At 29.5% G+C, this 14199-nt stretch overlaps 1 protein-coding gene across 1 annotated transcript in view; it reads left to right on the plus strand.

Annotated features, from left to right (window-relative positions):
• The window catches only part of LOC100167576 (carbonic anhydrase-related protein 10), a 267663-nt gene that overhangs the window by 249940 nt on the left and 3524 nt on the right, over nucleotides 1–14199 (plus strand). Inside the window, exon 9 of the mRNA XM_029487972.1 lies at nucleotides 12207–12341. Within this exon, the coding sequence (XP_029343832.1) occupies nucleotides 12207–12341 (135 nt within the window). The remainder of the gene's footprint in view (nucleotides 1–12206; nucleotides 12342–14199) is intronic.

Here is a 14199-nt window from a genome sequence, read left to right on the forward strand (position 1 = left end):
GAAGTAATCGACTGAATACGAATATGGTAGACGACAACGACAATGGGCACTTCGCCGCAGCTGAAACGAGAAAAAAACCAAACGAGGTGTTCGAGATATCAAATGCAATTTTCAAGTCAGTCGGTAGACTTTCGACACCTTAGGTACTGTTTTATAATGTTTCAGTCCCAAAGTCAACAGATCCGACAAATGTCATTGTTAAATATTTTGGATGGATTATATATTTAATCACCGTATGAATATTATCGAAACAACCGATGACAGTTCGTGTTATGCCTACTGATGTAGTACACGTTTTTGCACGCATTAAAAGTCAATCAATTGCATATATTGGGTTTGGATTAGGTACTTTAGAACTAAATAATTATCAATAAACGTATCACTGAGTGATGGGAGAAAAGAACCGGTTCAATAGCATACACATTATTTAAGATATTTATAATGATAGCTTAAATTTTAGTAAAGGTAGGTATAATAAGATTACATTTAAACCTATTCCGATAATAATAACAATTATAAATAAATATTATTATCCAATAATAATAATAATATATTAATATGTACCTATATGTATACATTATTTAATCATGGTAGTATAATAAGTGGATAAGTTTTTTGATTGAACTATTATTACTATCATTACCTATTAATAACATCGTTTTATAAAATACATAGGTAAAAATTTGCTTTTTTAAAAAAAATTAATTTTTAGATATATTATACTTAATAAAAAAAAATTACCTACTATAATATTAGTTTGTAATATTGTAATAATTATGTATCAATTCTTATCTTCTCGTGATTGAACAATTGAAAAAGTTTTAGTGCAGCGATTAAACACAAATAAATAAAATTGTTAAAAAAGTATTTTCACTAGGAGATGTTGGTACATTAGCTGTGCTCCGTTGTAGATATTAATTTGAGCCTAACAATCAACATATTATTATTCTCTGATGTCTGAGCCCTAAAAAATTACATTATCAATAGAATAAGTAAGTATTTATATTAGCTATATTAGAAAGTCACATATAAGTATCAATAATTTTGTAGAAAAAAAACAATTGAACAAATTTCTGTTTTCGATAATACCTATCCTATTTATACTTTTATAAACTTTATAGAATTGACTCGATCTCGACGGCTCGACTTCGATTTAATATTAATTTACGTTTTTGATCTGAAACTATTTTAGTATTTTTCGCGTCACGTACTCACGTATAAAATCAAAAGAAATTTAAACTAAATACAAAAAATTGAATTCGTTCTCACATTGTTGCACGTACTCGTCGAATCACAAATAAAGTAAGAATCTACTCTGTAAGAATTTGTTGGGATTATTATCATTTTGGGTTTTATTTAGATTTAGAGACGGCTTTTACAATAATATGTTCTTACCTATAAACCAATACATTTTAAAATGCGCAACTTGTAAAATATTTCAATTTTTATCTGGTAAATACAAAAAAAAATTACCTATTTAATTAACGACGATATAATAAATTCTATCCTTTACCTATTTACTTTTACTAAATTGGGCTCATCGATATATCGAAAAGTAAACTTTTCCTATGGGTCTTCGATACTATACTAGATTTAGAAACAATATTTTTATATTTCAACTTTCTATAATATGATCAATACTTTTTAAATTACCACAAAATAACCAAATTCATTCGAGGAAGAAATTTTAGATTTAAACACATTTGAACAATAAAATCCAATTAAATTTCAAATGCTTTTCAAAACATTTTTATATTTTCAGTTATTTTTTATCTACTGTCATAAGAATTTATTTTTTAGGAATCTTGTCTCATTTAGTGTTCATGAAATTTGACCTAGAAATTAAAAATACAAAAACCAAACATTTTGAAAAGAAGCAAAGTGTTTTTAAAATGATATCGTGTCTGGAAGGTGCGTTAATATTATTATAAATATTTAATTGAAATTCCAAGTTTTTATGTTTCTTACATTATGAATTGAGCCCAGATGAAGGGGGAATAAGGGTGTAGGCTATAACCGGACCACAAAATTGAATTTTTTTTAGTCTTTAAATTGTCACTAGACATTTATAATATCGTAATTATTACTCATTAATTAATATTGTGTGTAAATGAAAGAACCTAATAAATTCTGATCATTTTTTTATTTATAATAAAACTATATGAACTCCGATGTAGCATGAAGTTAATATCTATAACGAAGAAGAAGAAAAAAACATCATTTAAAACGCAATTAAAAATTATTATATGTCCATAATATATGATAATATGTAAATAGTTTTATCAGAAACAATTTAGTTCAATTTCGTGAGTATTTAACTTTTCCAAATTAACCAATAATAATTAATTCTCAGAATATGAGTAGGTATACTTAATATTTCGAAATATTTTAGTGAGAGGTAATTAATTGACGTGTTCTTTTAATGTATAGACTGTTCGAAATATATTTAATTTAACTATATCAAGTACGAGCTGTTCCACCGAGAGAGCGCATTTAAAACTAAAAGAATCAACAACAAATTCAGAAGGAGCAGTACACAAGAAAACCTAACTGGATTCGTGATATCGATGACGGAAAATAATTTTTTACCTCTACAGTCAATAATTGTAGACCATAGTATGATCAAAAAATTTGTTTCTATAAAAGCTAGAAAAACGTTTTAAAAAATTGGATGATTTTCTATATGCTTTATTATATATTTTAATGTTTGATGAAAATGAAGATACGCAATTGCAGACAACTTCTTGTTTAATTCATTATTCGAGGTGTCTGCGAAATTTTACCTCAGGGCCTCCAAAATCTTAATTCAGCTTGCCTTTAGTATTACGTGTATAATAGTAAAATAGCAATTTCCGCCACAGCATTCACAACCATACATGTTCCGTAACAATTACGTTTAGACAAATTATTACAATACCATAGGCCCCGGTGAATGTGTTACCTTTTGATTCTGAACAAATTGTTTTAATTATGTTCAGCGGTAAGGGCACGAAAAAGTTGAATGCGACCACCAAACAAATTTTCAAGCACGGATTTCGAGAGCATAAATCACCGATCTACAACTATTTATTCAAATCATTTATAAAGACTGTGGTGTGCATTGTAATATAATATTGTTCGCGAATCGCGACTCACGCAAGTAGTGCCTGCAAGCAATAAGTCATACTTTAAAAACACAGTTTTTAATTAATTCGGATTAGTCGTAAAATGTTATAGACTATAATATTATAGATTGCTAATTTGTACATATTTTGAAAGTTAGAGCTAATTATCGAGTTTTGCTAACAAAAAAAATAAAACAGTTTTCGTTCACATATTATATTATACAAACAAATAAAAGAGCAGAAAAAAACTTTAATTTAAAAAATATGTTTGTAATCGAAAAACTTGTTAACTTTATACATATATACATATGCCGTGTGTGTGTGTGTGTGTGTGTGTGTGTGTGTGTGTGTGTGTGTGTGTGTGTGTGTGTGTGTGTGTGTGTGTGTGTGTGTGTGTGTGTGTACGTTCTCCTACGCGTAGAAAATTCTGTGAAAAACTATATGGAACTCAAACGATTACTATGCTTAGACCATGTTATTAAAACTCTCATATGCATTTTATTACAGTCAAATGGTTTTAGGGACGAAAATAAAGCTCAACTAATGTATGTATACAGTGTATGCAAACATAAATATATTACGCACAAGCTATATATTATATGTTCAGAAAACGTCATTATTTAAGTTTTAACAATTATGCTGAGGAAGTCATCGACTAAAATTAAAATTTCAGGGTTAAAAATGAAAAACACAAATCATATTATAAACTAAATTATTATAAGAAGTCGTTCATTGATTATGGTTAATTGCACAGTATAAAATTATATAGTTTAAATATCGCGATATTCCGATATTTATCATGTCATTTTAATGTTCTCTATATTTTTTTTTGTTTACACGTTTTTTATCCCCATAAAAAGTTTTGACGTTTTAAAATGGAAAATAAAAGAACGAAGTTACTGCAAAAATTGTTATGAAAGTGTGGTTAATATAACTCATACTTGTACAATTTCCGTCTATTCGTTATCATTTCGTTTGGCCATCGTTATAAATCAAAAGCGAAATATCAATTAATTAGGCTTTATATTATTCGTTGGTAACAATTCCAAGTCTCAAGAAGTAGGTTATAGGTATACCTAAATCATTTTTTGTTATGAAATAGAACATTAAGGTACCCACTACGTTTATTAATTTACACTATTTTCAAGAAAATGTATTTACACAACAGTTTCGCCACGGCTATCTGGAAGTTTGATAAAAATATAAAATACGATTATCTTTATTTATTAAAGATAATCTTAAATATTATTTATTAGTAAATTACAAATAAAAACACTGTACACTCCGTACACGGTCATAATTGTACAGCGATAAACGTATTTTAAATTATAAATGAAGCGATCAATGTATTGATTAAACTGCGATGATGGGTGTTTTTATTTTCCGTATGTGTCTGAATACACGAAAAGTAGTAGAAAAGATGCTTCGATATTTGAGGATGATTTCTGGTAGAAAATTGGATCCAGTTGGTACTCTTACAAAATTAGTTTGAATAATTATAAATTAGTGTATATTATAGTGGTCGAAAAAGTATCCTTAAAGAATGTTTTGTTTGAAACACAAAGATCGTACGTAGGACATGGGGTCGAATAATTCAAATTTTTTTGTGTTCATTATACAATTAACCAATATTAACTTGCAACACAAAACAACAGAAACAAATAATAATAATAATAATCAGATTTTGAGCTCTTTTTATACCTCAACGGATTTTTATGTATTCGTTTTTTTAAATACCGACTTCCTATAAGTTAGTAAAAAAAAAAATTCCAAATTTAAATAACCCCTCGAAACGTACCTTTTTGTACATAATTAGTAGAACTTTTCGGTATAAATTTCTTGAATTTGTTTTATTTTTATTTTTATTTTTTTATTACCATTTCAAAACGAGTTAAATAAATGATAAATGTTGGGTACAAAATTATTTTTGGGTGGTACAAAAAAGTTCAAAAGAGTACGAAATTATGATTCGTATTTTTTTTTGTTTCTATCATTTCGAGTTCCACGTTACTATAGGTATTCAATTATTAATATCATGCATATTCATTTAATATACGTATTATTAAACACCTCGTTGTGCGATAACTTGAAAATGGCAAATTACATATTATTATTATGTGAATTCCAAATAATAATATCGATTATTATATTAATAATATAATATGTTCTAAGATATTTATTATTTAAACTATCATACCAAGCGTTTGTCGTTACTAATATAATACGATACGAATCAGGGACTGGGATCGAACCTAAAAGAACCAGTTCTGGAACCGGAACCTTTAAAATATTAAAAACCATAACCGGAACTGAAACCTTTATTTGAATAAATAAAGTATCGGTAACCGAACCGGAATTTTTTAATAATAGGTCTTTAAGTTTCAAAAACAAAATAATTGTATTTATCATAGTTTAATGGTATTATTGTTTGTGTATAAATTGTATGTATGATTATATGAGTTTTCTAATATTTCTCATACTATTAATTAAACCTTAATTCCGGATAGGTATTTAAAATTATTATACTTTTCGGTACCTAAATTATTTAGAACCGATCCCTTTATTTTTTTTATCAAAAAACCGGAACCGAACCTAAACCGTTATTTTATTTTTGGAGAACCAGTACCGGAACCGATATACCGATACATTTTACCGATACAGGTTCCAGTCCTTGATACGGATATAATATTATTATCTGCTATAAGTGCGAATCGCAGTCATGATGGCGTCATCGGGTCTCTTTAATTCCAAAAGTATTTAAATATACTAACATGTCATGTAACGGTTATATATTATAATATTAGGATAAGTGAAACGCTATATCATTGCCACTCGACTGTTGTAAGCCCGCGGGTTTCCGTAAGACATTAAAACATATTTTTCGACCATAAACGTACGATTATTATGCATGAATAGATAACACGAAACACGCAAGTTAAATATTATAATTCACACTCCCGTCCTCTTATTAAAATTTCAACATATTCAACATTATCGCGTGGTATTTGTAAACTCCGCTATTGAAGTCGTCCGAGTAACGTTGTTGTATTATTTTAACGATTTGTAAGCGAACAATTGGGTTTAATTAATTTTAAGTTTGTGGCGTAGTACGACATGCTCATATAGCCTATGAGCATAGTAACAGCGTACAATAATATTATGCGTACGCAGCTGTGTGAAATCGTAACGTTTTTGCTCGTCATTATAGTCATTATCGCGATGACCCTGATCGCCCAAATCAACATTTTTATACTCAAATTTTCTCAATAAATAGTGAATATTTTTTTAAAATATTTTTTAAGCACGAATCTGTAATTTGGAAGTACGGTTGCGTTTATTTATTCACACATTTATACATATTTAGCGAATAATTTCCGTGAAACTTAGCCGTTTTATAAATTCCCAGTTTGTACAAAAATGTATAATTTGATTTATTAGTATTTGTGAATATACGAATCAAACATATAATAGCCCACTCCCTAAATTATCACAAGAAATGAAGTTAAACAACATTTTTTAACTTTGATCATGACGAAATGTTTTGAATAATTTCTTAATCTAAGCACAGATTTGAAATTTTTAGTCACTTGTTTCTTATATTAACCACTAAATAGTAAGTTAGGCGCAAGTACTTTGTATTACATTTTTGTTTGCCTATAGGTTACAAATTGTACTCGAAATGTTGGCAATGTCAATCTTTGAAAATCTCAATGTTGAACAGCTAATTTAACTGTTAGTTATAATTGAGAGTGACTTACACATTTTTGATTTGCACTCCTATTAAAACTAACAAATTAGTCTAGTCTAGCCCAATCGACTTCTCATGTGACACTACTGGATGCTACCCAACTTCCAATTTGCTATAGCGAATTGTTTGTCAAAATACTTATAGTATATAAACTTGTATAGATTGCATAGAAATGTCATTCTTATCATAGCCGTACATTTTTATTTTTGAATTTTTTTAATAACACCCACAATAGGTTAATGTACAGTAAGTTTTTTTAATAATAACATACAGTTACAACAATAATACAATATAATAGGGTACAATAGGAATACAATTAATGCACCGTATAGTATATTAAACATTGTGAATCTTTAAATTCAGCACAATTCCTTTTCCCTTAAGGCCTTGACATACATTTATTTTATATGTGCAAACTTAGGTAATTTGAAAAGATATTTCCTAAATCACTAACTTGATCCATCTGCGTATTTATATCATTGCATATTTTATACACTATTTATTGATGACGATTTCGTAACCTTAGTCCCTGCTGTGTTTAATGTAAAATTGAGGAAAACGCTCACAAGACTGAAAATATGTGCCTAATACGAGGTTGACATCAGGCCAATTATAAAAGATGATTATAAAATATGATGTAATATATTTGAATGTCATATTACATTTTAAAAAACAAGATAAATCTTACTGATAATCAATGGTCCCTTCAAAAAACTGCCCAAAGCGCTGTCAATTTTGATATAAATAAATTAAACTTCCCTGCTCTAAATCAAAACAACTCTACTCATTTATAAAATCCAAATTCATCAACTCAATCAAACTCATCTAAATTCATCATTTTCAAAATTATTACCACTGTCATTGATAAATTAATTCTGAAAATTTAATTATACTCAGCTGAAAAAAAAACCACTCACCATGGTATCTTGGAGCTCACTTAAACCGTCTAATGTTAATAATCTCATATAAAACATATCTAGACAACACGTATAAATTATGATAAAACCAATATTAATATCGAAACCTATCTGTTCTTGTAATTTTTAAATTAAATTAAACGTTTAATGTCTCAATATTGTGAGGCTTCCATCTCAATTGTATTTTTAAATGCAATTCAATGTAACTATTCAAAAATGTACTTAACATTCAATTAACTATAGATTGTAAATTTTCAAACTTCATGGATATTAACATATACGTCCATTATAATATAATAGCAGTCGTACAAAAAGTATTAAAACAGATTGATAAAACTAAATGTCAAAAATGTAAGCTGATACTATCTGTCTGTCGTTTAATTTATAGTTTAAAACGATAACGGTTACAACAGAAAATTTGAATATTATTATTATTACGTATATTTGATACGATGTGAATTCGGTCGTGCCGACCATCATGCAATATATAATATTGAGGGCGCGGTTCGTGTGTGACATACCTAGCTGGTAGGTATAATATAAAAACATATTTGCCGTACGCATAAAACTTGAGAGAGTTCAAAAACAACCCAAAATACGTATTACTCGGGTTCAACCACTCGGGTGTTGTTAGACGCTCTATTTATACAAAAATATAAACATATATACGCACTACGCAGCAGAGTTAAAAACGAAAACAACGTACACACTATTATGAGTAAAAATTATTTTACGAGCAACAATTATATAACATTTTGAAACATTTTATATTATTAACATTAAAAGTTATAACTGTCGTTATGTTATGCGTTGGATATCAAGTCATGATATCAATAACATTATTATGTAAAAAATATACAACGTGCGTCACAATGTTTATTCAGAAATTTTTGAAATACATAGGGTATGATTGTCAAAAACAATTTATTAAAGTCCCGATTGAAAAACCTGAGGGGCCCAGAAATTGCCTATACCTATTATCCCTTTACAATCAAAATCAGTACCTACTTGTTTTAGTTTTTAGTATTTTTTTTTGCTCATTCCAACTGAATAATTATCATTAAATTACTTATGCACAATAAAATTTAAGTAAACAGAACATTTTTATACATGAATAAAAATAATTTAAAGTATTCTTTTACTTCTCAATACAGATTGATAGATTTGTATACGTTTTACATTTTGACTTTTTAATATATTATTTATAACTCATTCTATACGGCAGTTTTTAATATGTTTTTAATGTATTTTTATAGATTTTAAATGAGTTCTGTAAGGATTTTTACTGTATTCAACTAACAGCCCTGGATATTAGTATTTTAATACGCGTCTAACCACCCCAGACCCACCCGTCCACCCAAAGATTTTGGTTATTTGGTTGAGGCGCAGCCTCAAAGTGATGAAGGTAATAGTACTAATATAAAATTAGGTAAATATAAATCAATTAAATGAATGTAATGAAAGATAAGCCTTGCACAGATAAAAAAGATACAACAATTATAAGCACCAATGCACGACACAGACCAACAATAGACACAAATGTCCGGAAGTTAGCTACGATTTATAAAATATTAAATGTTTTCGGGAAGTACAAAGCTCGCCGAACAAGGCTTAAAATTAAAAACAAGTACTTATATAATATTATACTCTGAAATATAAATTGATATAACACCATTCATTTCCATTTCGTATGGAAAATTATATCAACATTAATTACCTCCAATAAATAACGATAATTCTTGGTTTGCTAATTGATTTTATATAATATATATCGATATGTGCTGGTACATAACGTTATTTTCATGTAAGACGTCTTCTATCGTAACATATATATATATACATAAAGTACGTAGTTCCCAGGTACACACTAACCTATTCGCGGTGTATGGTCATCTTACAACTATCAAACATCGATCTTTTGAAATATAAACACATCAATTTCAGAAATATAATTGAAAAGTTTCCTCGTAATATTTGATTGTATAGATGAACTTTCGTAGGAAAATCGGTTAATATATATAGATGAAGGTCATTTATCAGACATTTCAAACGGACTAAACGGACCGTGTTTTGATACCACTCGAGGGACTCACTCAATCAATTTGAACTTGCTTTTTGTTATACGTAATAAATCATTCGACTCGGAACGCCTAAACTTATTACCTAACTCGAGGGTATGGATGTATTATTTGCAATATGAATTTATGTTGTATAGGTTTTACATTTGATGTATAATAATAAGTTCGACATGGCGTGCCGTCGGTGGTACCTAAATACGTTTTTCTGTCCTTCTTCGGTTGAATTGCTGTAATAGCTGCAGCTGTAGTCACGTGCCGTGGACGAGAATACAAACACAGGTCGTGAGATAACGTCATGGGGTAAACGGCGACCGAATGATTTATACCTGTATTATTATAACATATTTTATATAACACGCGTGGTGACTACAATGAGCAAGACTGGGCGTGTGGACAAATTTAAATGCCTGTAACCATTTAGCTTCACTGACCATTTTCCCCCATTTTCCAATTTCCCCCAATAAGGAATTAAGAATAAAGATAATGTTTATATTATTTAAAACAAATACAATAGTTACAAAGTAAGCATTAAAAAAAAATGTCGATGAATTATTGACAATTATGTAAGCGCCTATATTTATTATAATTATTTTACTTTTCGTATTACTTTGAAATTTTTTCGTTTTAAAATTTTATAATTCTACTGTCGATTGCTTCACGTGGTTTGTTTACGCTCGGTAGTCTTAAGTTTGTTTTGGAATCTGAAATTTTCTTATTTTACATTAGTATCTGTTTGAATTTGTATCACAATGTTGAGCCATATAAAAATATTTGGTTTTTTTTTTATAATTATATCATGGTTAAATATTTTGATATTTGGAGGAAAATGGACCGTGGAAGAAAACAATTTCTCATTTTGGTAGAAAATAGACCCACCCATTTAAAAAAAATACATAAAAACAACAATATGTACCTAATATATTGTAAAAATAATAAATAACAATATACTGTCAGAAAAGGAGGCCAACCAATGATAGGATCCCACCAGAAATTATTAATTAATTATGTTAATATTGAATTGGTTAATTATTTAAGAGATCACCGCACCAACGTTCAACGTACCTAGCTTTAAACTATGAGCTGGGTTGTCTGCTGGTAGTATGCTTGTTGAGTGAATTAAAACAATTGTGTTTGGATGAGATTGTAATAATTTTACATTGACGTCCATATATATACCCTGTGACAGTCTAGTGTTTACAATACATAGAACATTATTATTTATAAATCATATTTATGATGATTATTTTTATAAAAACAATGGTAATAAAATATTTGTACAAGATGAAATGTATCTTAAGCCTATGGGATTTATTTAGGGGATACTAATTATTTTAAGGCGAAAAATGACAATTGTATGATTTAACTGATTAATCACTGCATATCATGGGAAAAACTTTGACTCGTTGTGTTATAGAAGATACTTATGAAAAAAATTAACTCGTTATGTAACTTGGCTAAAAGTAAATTAACTTTAATTTATGAACTCTGTAATTCTCAGCTTTACTTATAAGTACCTAGGTAATATGTATTTAGTAAATGGCCAGCAGCGTATATCAAGAGTGGGTACGTTATGATATTAACATTAATATTAACGAGTTTCGTGATAAGCGAAAGGTTAGGCTTGCAAAAAATAAACAGACAACGACTATGCGTAGTACAAAATACTCGGGAGAACGTCTAATTTGAATATTATGTAGTTGTCTCTGTCTTATAATTGCATAACACATCGAATTTTAATTCAGTGATTCTAATTTAGTATAGTAACCGTTAATAATAGAGTATATTATTAGAATTTAAGGTAAAAACATTAACTGTGTTTTTCTTCGTTTTGTACAATATTATAACTTTTAAGCAGGTTCTGAGCATTTGTGTAGAATAATTGTAAAATTTCACATAGGTACGTATCGTAAAAACTTATCGTACTTATTCTGGAAATTAAATTAAAATATCGTAAAAATCCAGGAATAAACGAAGTTAACACGTAGTTTCTTTCAAGTCTAATTCACTCTATGATTAAATGTTACTAAACAAAACTTCAGAAACTGTTGAATACACATTGACTACGCCGTACGTTTGTAAGACAGATACAGTATCACCAGCGGGTGTGGGCGTCTTCTTAAAACCAAAAATTATACAAATAATCGTAATAATATTCAAAATCGTCGAAGAGAGAACTGCGAGAGTCTTCGACGGGGTTATGTATGCGCAGACGCACACACACACACACACACACACACACACACACTAGCAATAATAACGTGGCCCTGGGGCCGTGTGCGGAAAACCAATCGCGAACGAAACGTATTTTTATTATTATTATTATTATTATTAAATTGCGTGCAATGCGCATATGTTTCAGTTGTACAGTTTGCGGGGCCTGATGCAGGGCAGCAAGAAGAACCAAGGTATAGCGCCGCTGGGCAACAATTTCCGACCACCTCAACCGCTGCACAATCGGCTGGTGCGCACCAATATCGATTTCAACCTGAGAAAGGTAATATAATTTATACTACTTGTGCGATATATTAATAGTATTCTGATGATGTACCCACATACACGCGTGAACGTACACGGTGGTGGGGGGGTATAATCTATTTGGAATGTGTAAGTGGGAGGGGGGGGGGGTTACAAATCTTGATCGATATAAATTACACATTTTCAAAGTCTGTAAAAAATCACGGCATTGTAGCTGATGGTTGGGCGGGTGGGTGGGAGATTGAACGCGTTCCGCGTGTTTGGGTTATTCAAATTTCAAAGGCGCACGTAAAATTTCACAGTCAGCTTCTTGCAACGCCGCCTTTCGCGTACCTGTGTATTATAATATAGCACATTCCGTAATAATATAATAAACATCACATGATATTATTATTACTATTATTAAACATTACACGCTTGCCGAGGTTTTCTGCTTAACTTCCTGGCAAACACTCGCCCATCTACGATTTACGTCAAACAATTATTAGTTTATACTTTACGTATGATATACTATACATATGTATATTTTCTTTTCCCCGCGTAACTGATGCAGCTCACACTGAAATACTTTAGATACGACCTATATATTAAATGTCTTCCTCATCGCGACTATTATAATATACGACATCGCAGACAGCGGCCCAGTAGTGATATACCTATATAATAATTTAGTGTTTCACAATTGATGTTGATCTGAAATTATTTTGTGAATTCTTGATTTAATAGAGTTTGTCAAACTAATTCCAATGGCATGCCCAGGGGGTAGACCCCGGGTCCAGATACCCCCCTGGCTAAATTCATAGTTTTTTTTTTCAATATTCTCTAACAATGTCATAAAAACTTATTGATATCTTATAACTTATAAGATATCAATAAGTTTTTATTATAAGTTATAAGCAATAAAATGCATGTATACAATCAGGAAAACAACAGAAAAACAGTAATTAAATACATTTTTTTAGGATCCCCTACTTGTTTAAATTCTAGTTGCGCCGCTGACTAATTCTTATAGTTGTTATCAGATAATCTATAACAATTTTGACATAGTTAACTAAAGACCGAGGATTTTCTGGTTTTTACATAATATATTTATTAACTTTATGCATCTCAAAGAGAGTGAAAATGAAAAATGTGAACCACTTGCAGGGGCGGACTAGCTAGGGTAGTGAGTGTGAGATCACCGTCTGGGCCGATGAAATTTTGGGATGATTGAGTACATTTGGTAGATTTAATAAAAGTATTTTTAGTGTTTTTAAGAACAACTGAAAGTATTCTGTAACTAATAATAAAAATAAAAAATAAAGATACCAAAAAACTATTTTTGGATTTTATTATTTGCCCAAGATTTGAGCGGAGTTTTCTGTTTCCCCGAAGCTGATTTTTATTCCCAGTCCACCACTTGGGGTTCTCCATTACAGAATTCGTTGAAAACAATCTATTTTGCATATTCAAACGTATTTTGGAGAAGAAAGAACATTCATTATCCTATATATTTCATATTGTTGTTTTGTATTATTGTTCATAAAAAAATCATATTTGTTCATTCTCGAGTTGTAACTATTTCGTCGCAAGAAAATTTAAACCTTTTATAATAGGTATAATATATTTCTTACTATAACTTGTATACAGAATTTAAAATTTATGAAGTAAAAAACGCTTATTTTCAGTATATATTACAATTTACCAGTTTGAAGCAGGGACTGAAACCGAACCTAAAAGAACCAGTTCTGGAACCGGAACCTTTAAAATATTAAAAACCGTAACCGGAACTGAAACCTTTGTTTTAATAAATAAAGTATCGGAACCGAACCGGAATTTTTAAATACTAGGTCTGTAATAAGGTTCAAAAATAAAATAATTGTATTTATCATAATTTA

Source organism: Acyrthosiphon pisum, chromosome X, assembly GCF_005508785.2.
Source record: "Acyrthosiphon pisum isolate AL4f chromosome X, pea_aphid_22Mar2018_4r6ur, whole genome shotgun sequence".
Classification (NCBI taxonomy): Eukaryota; Metazoa; Arthropoda; class Insecta; order Hemiptera; family Aphididae; genus Acyrthosiphon; species Acyrthosiphon pisum.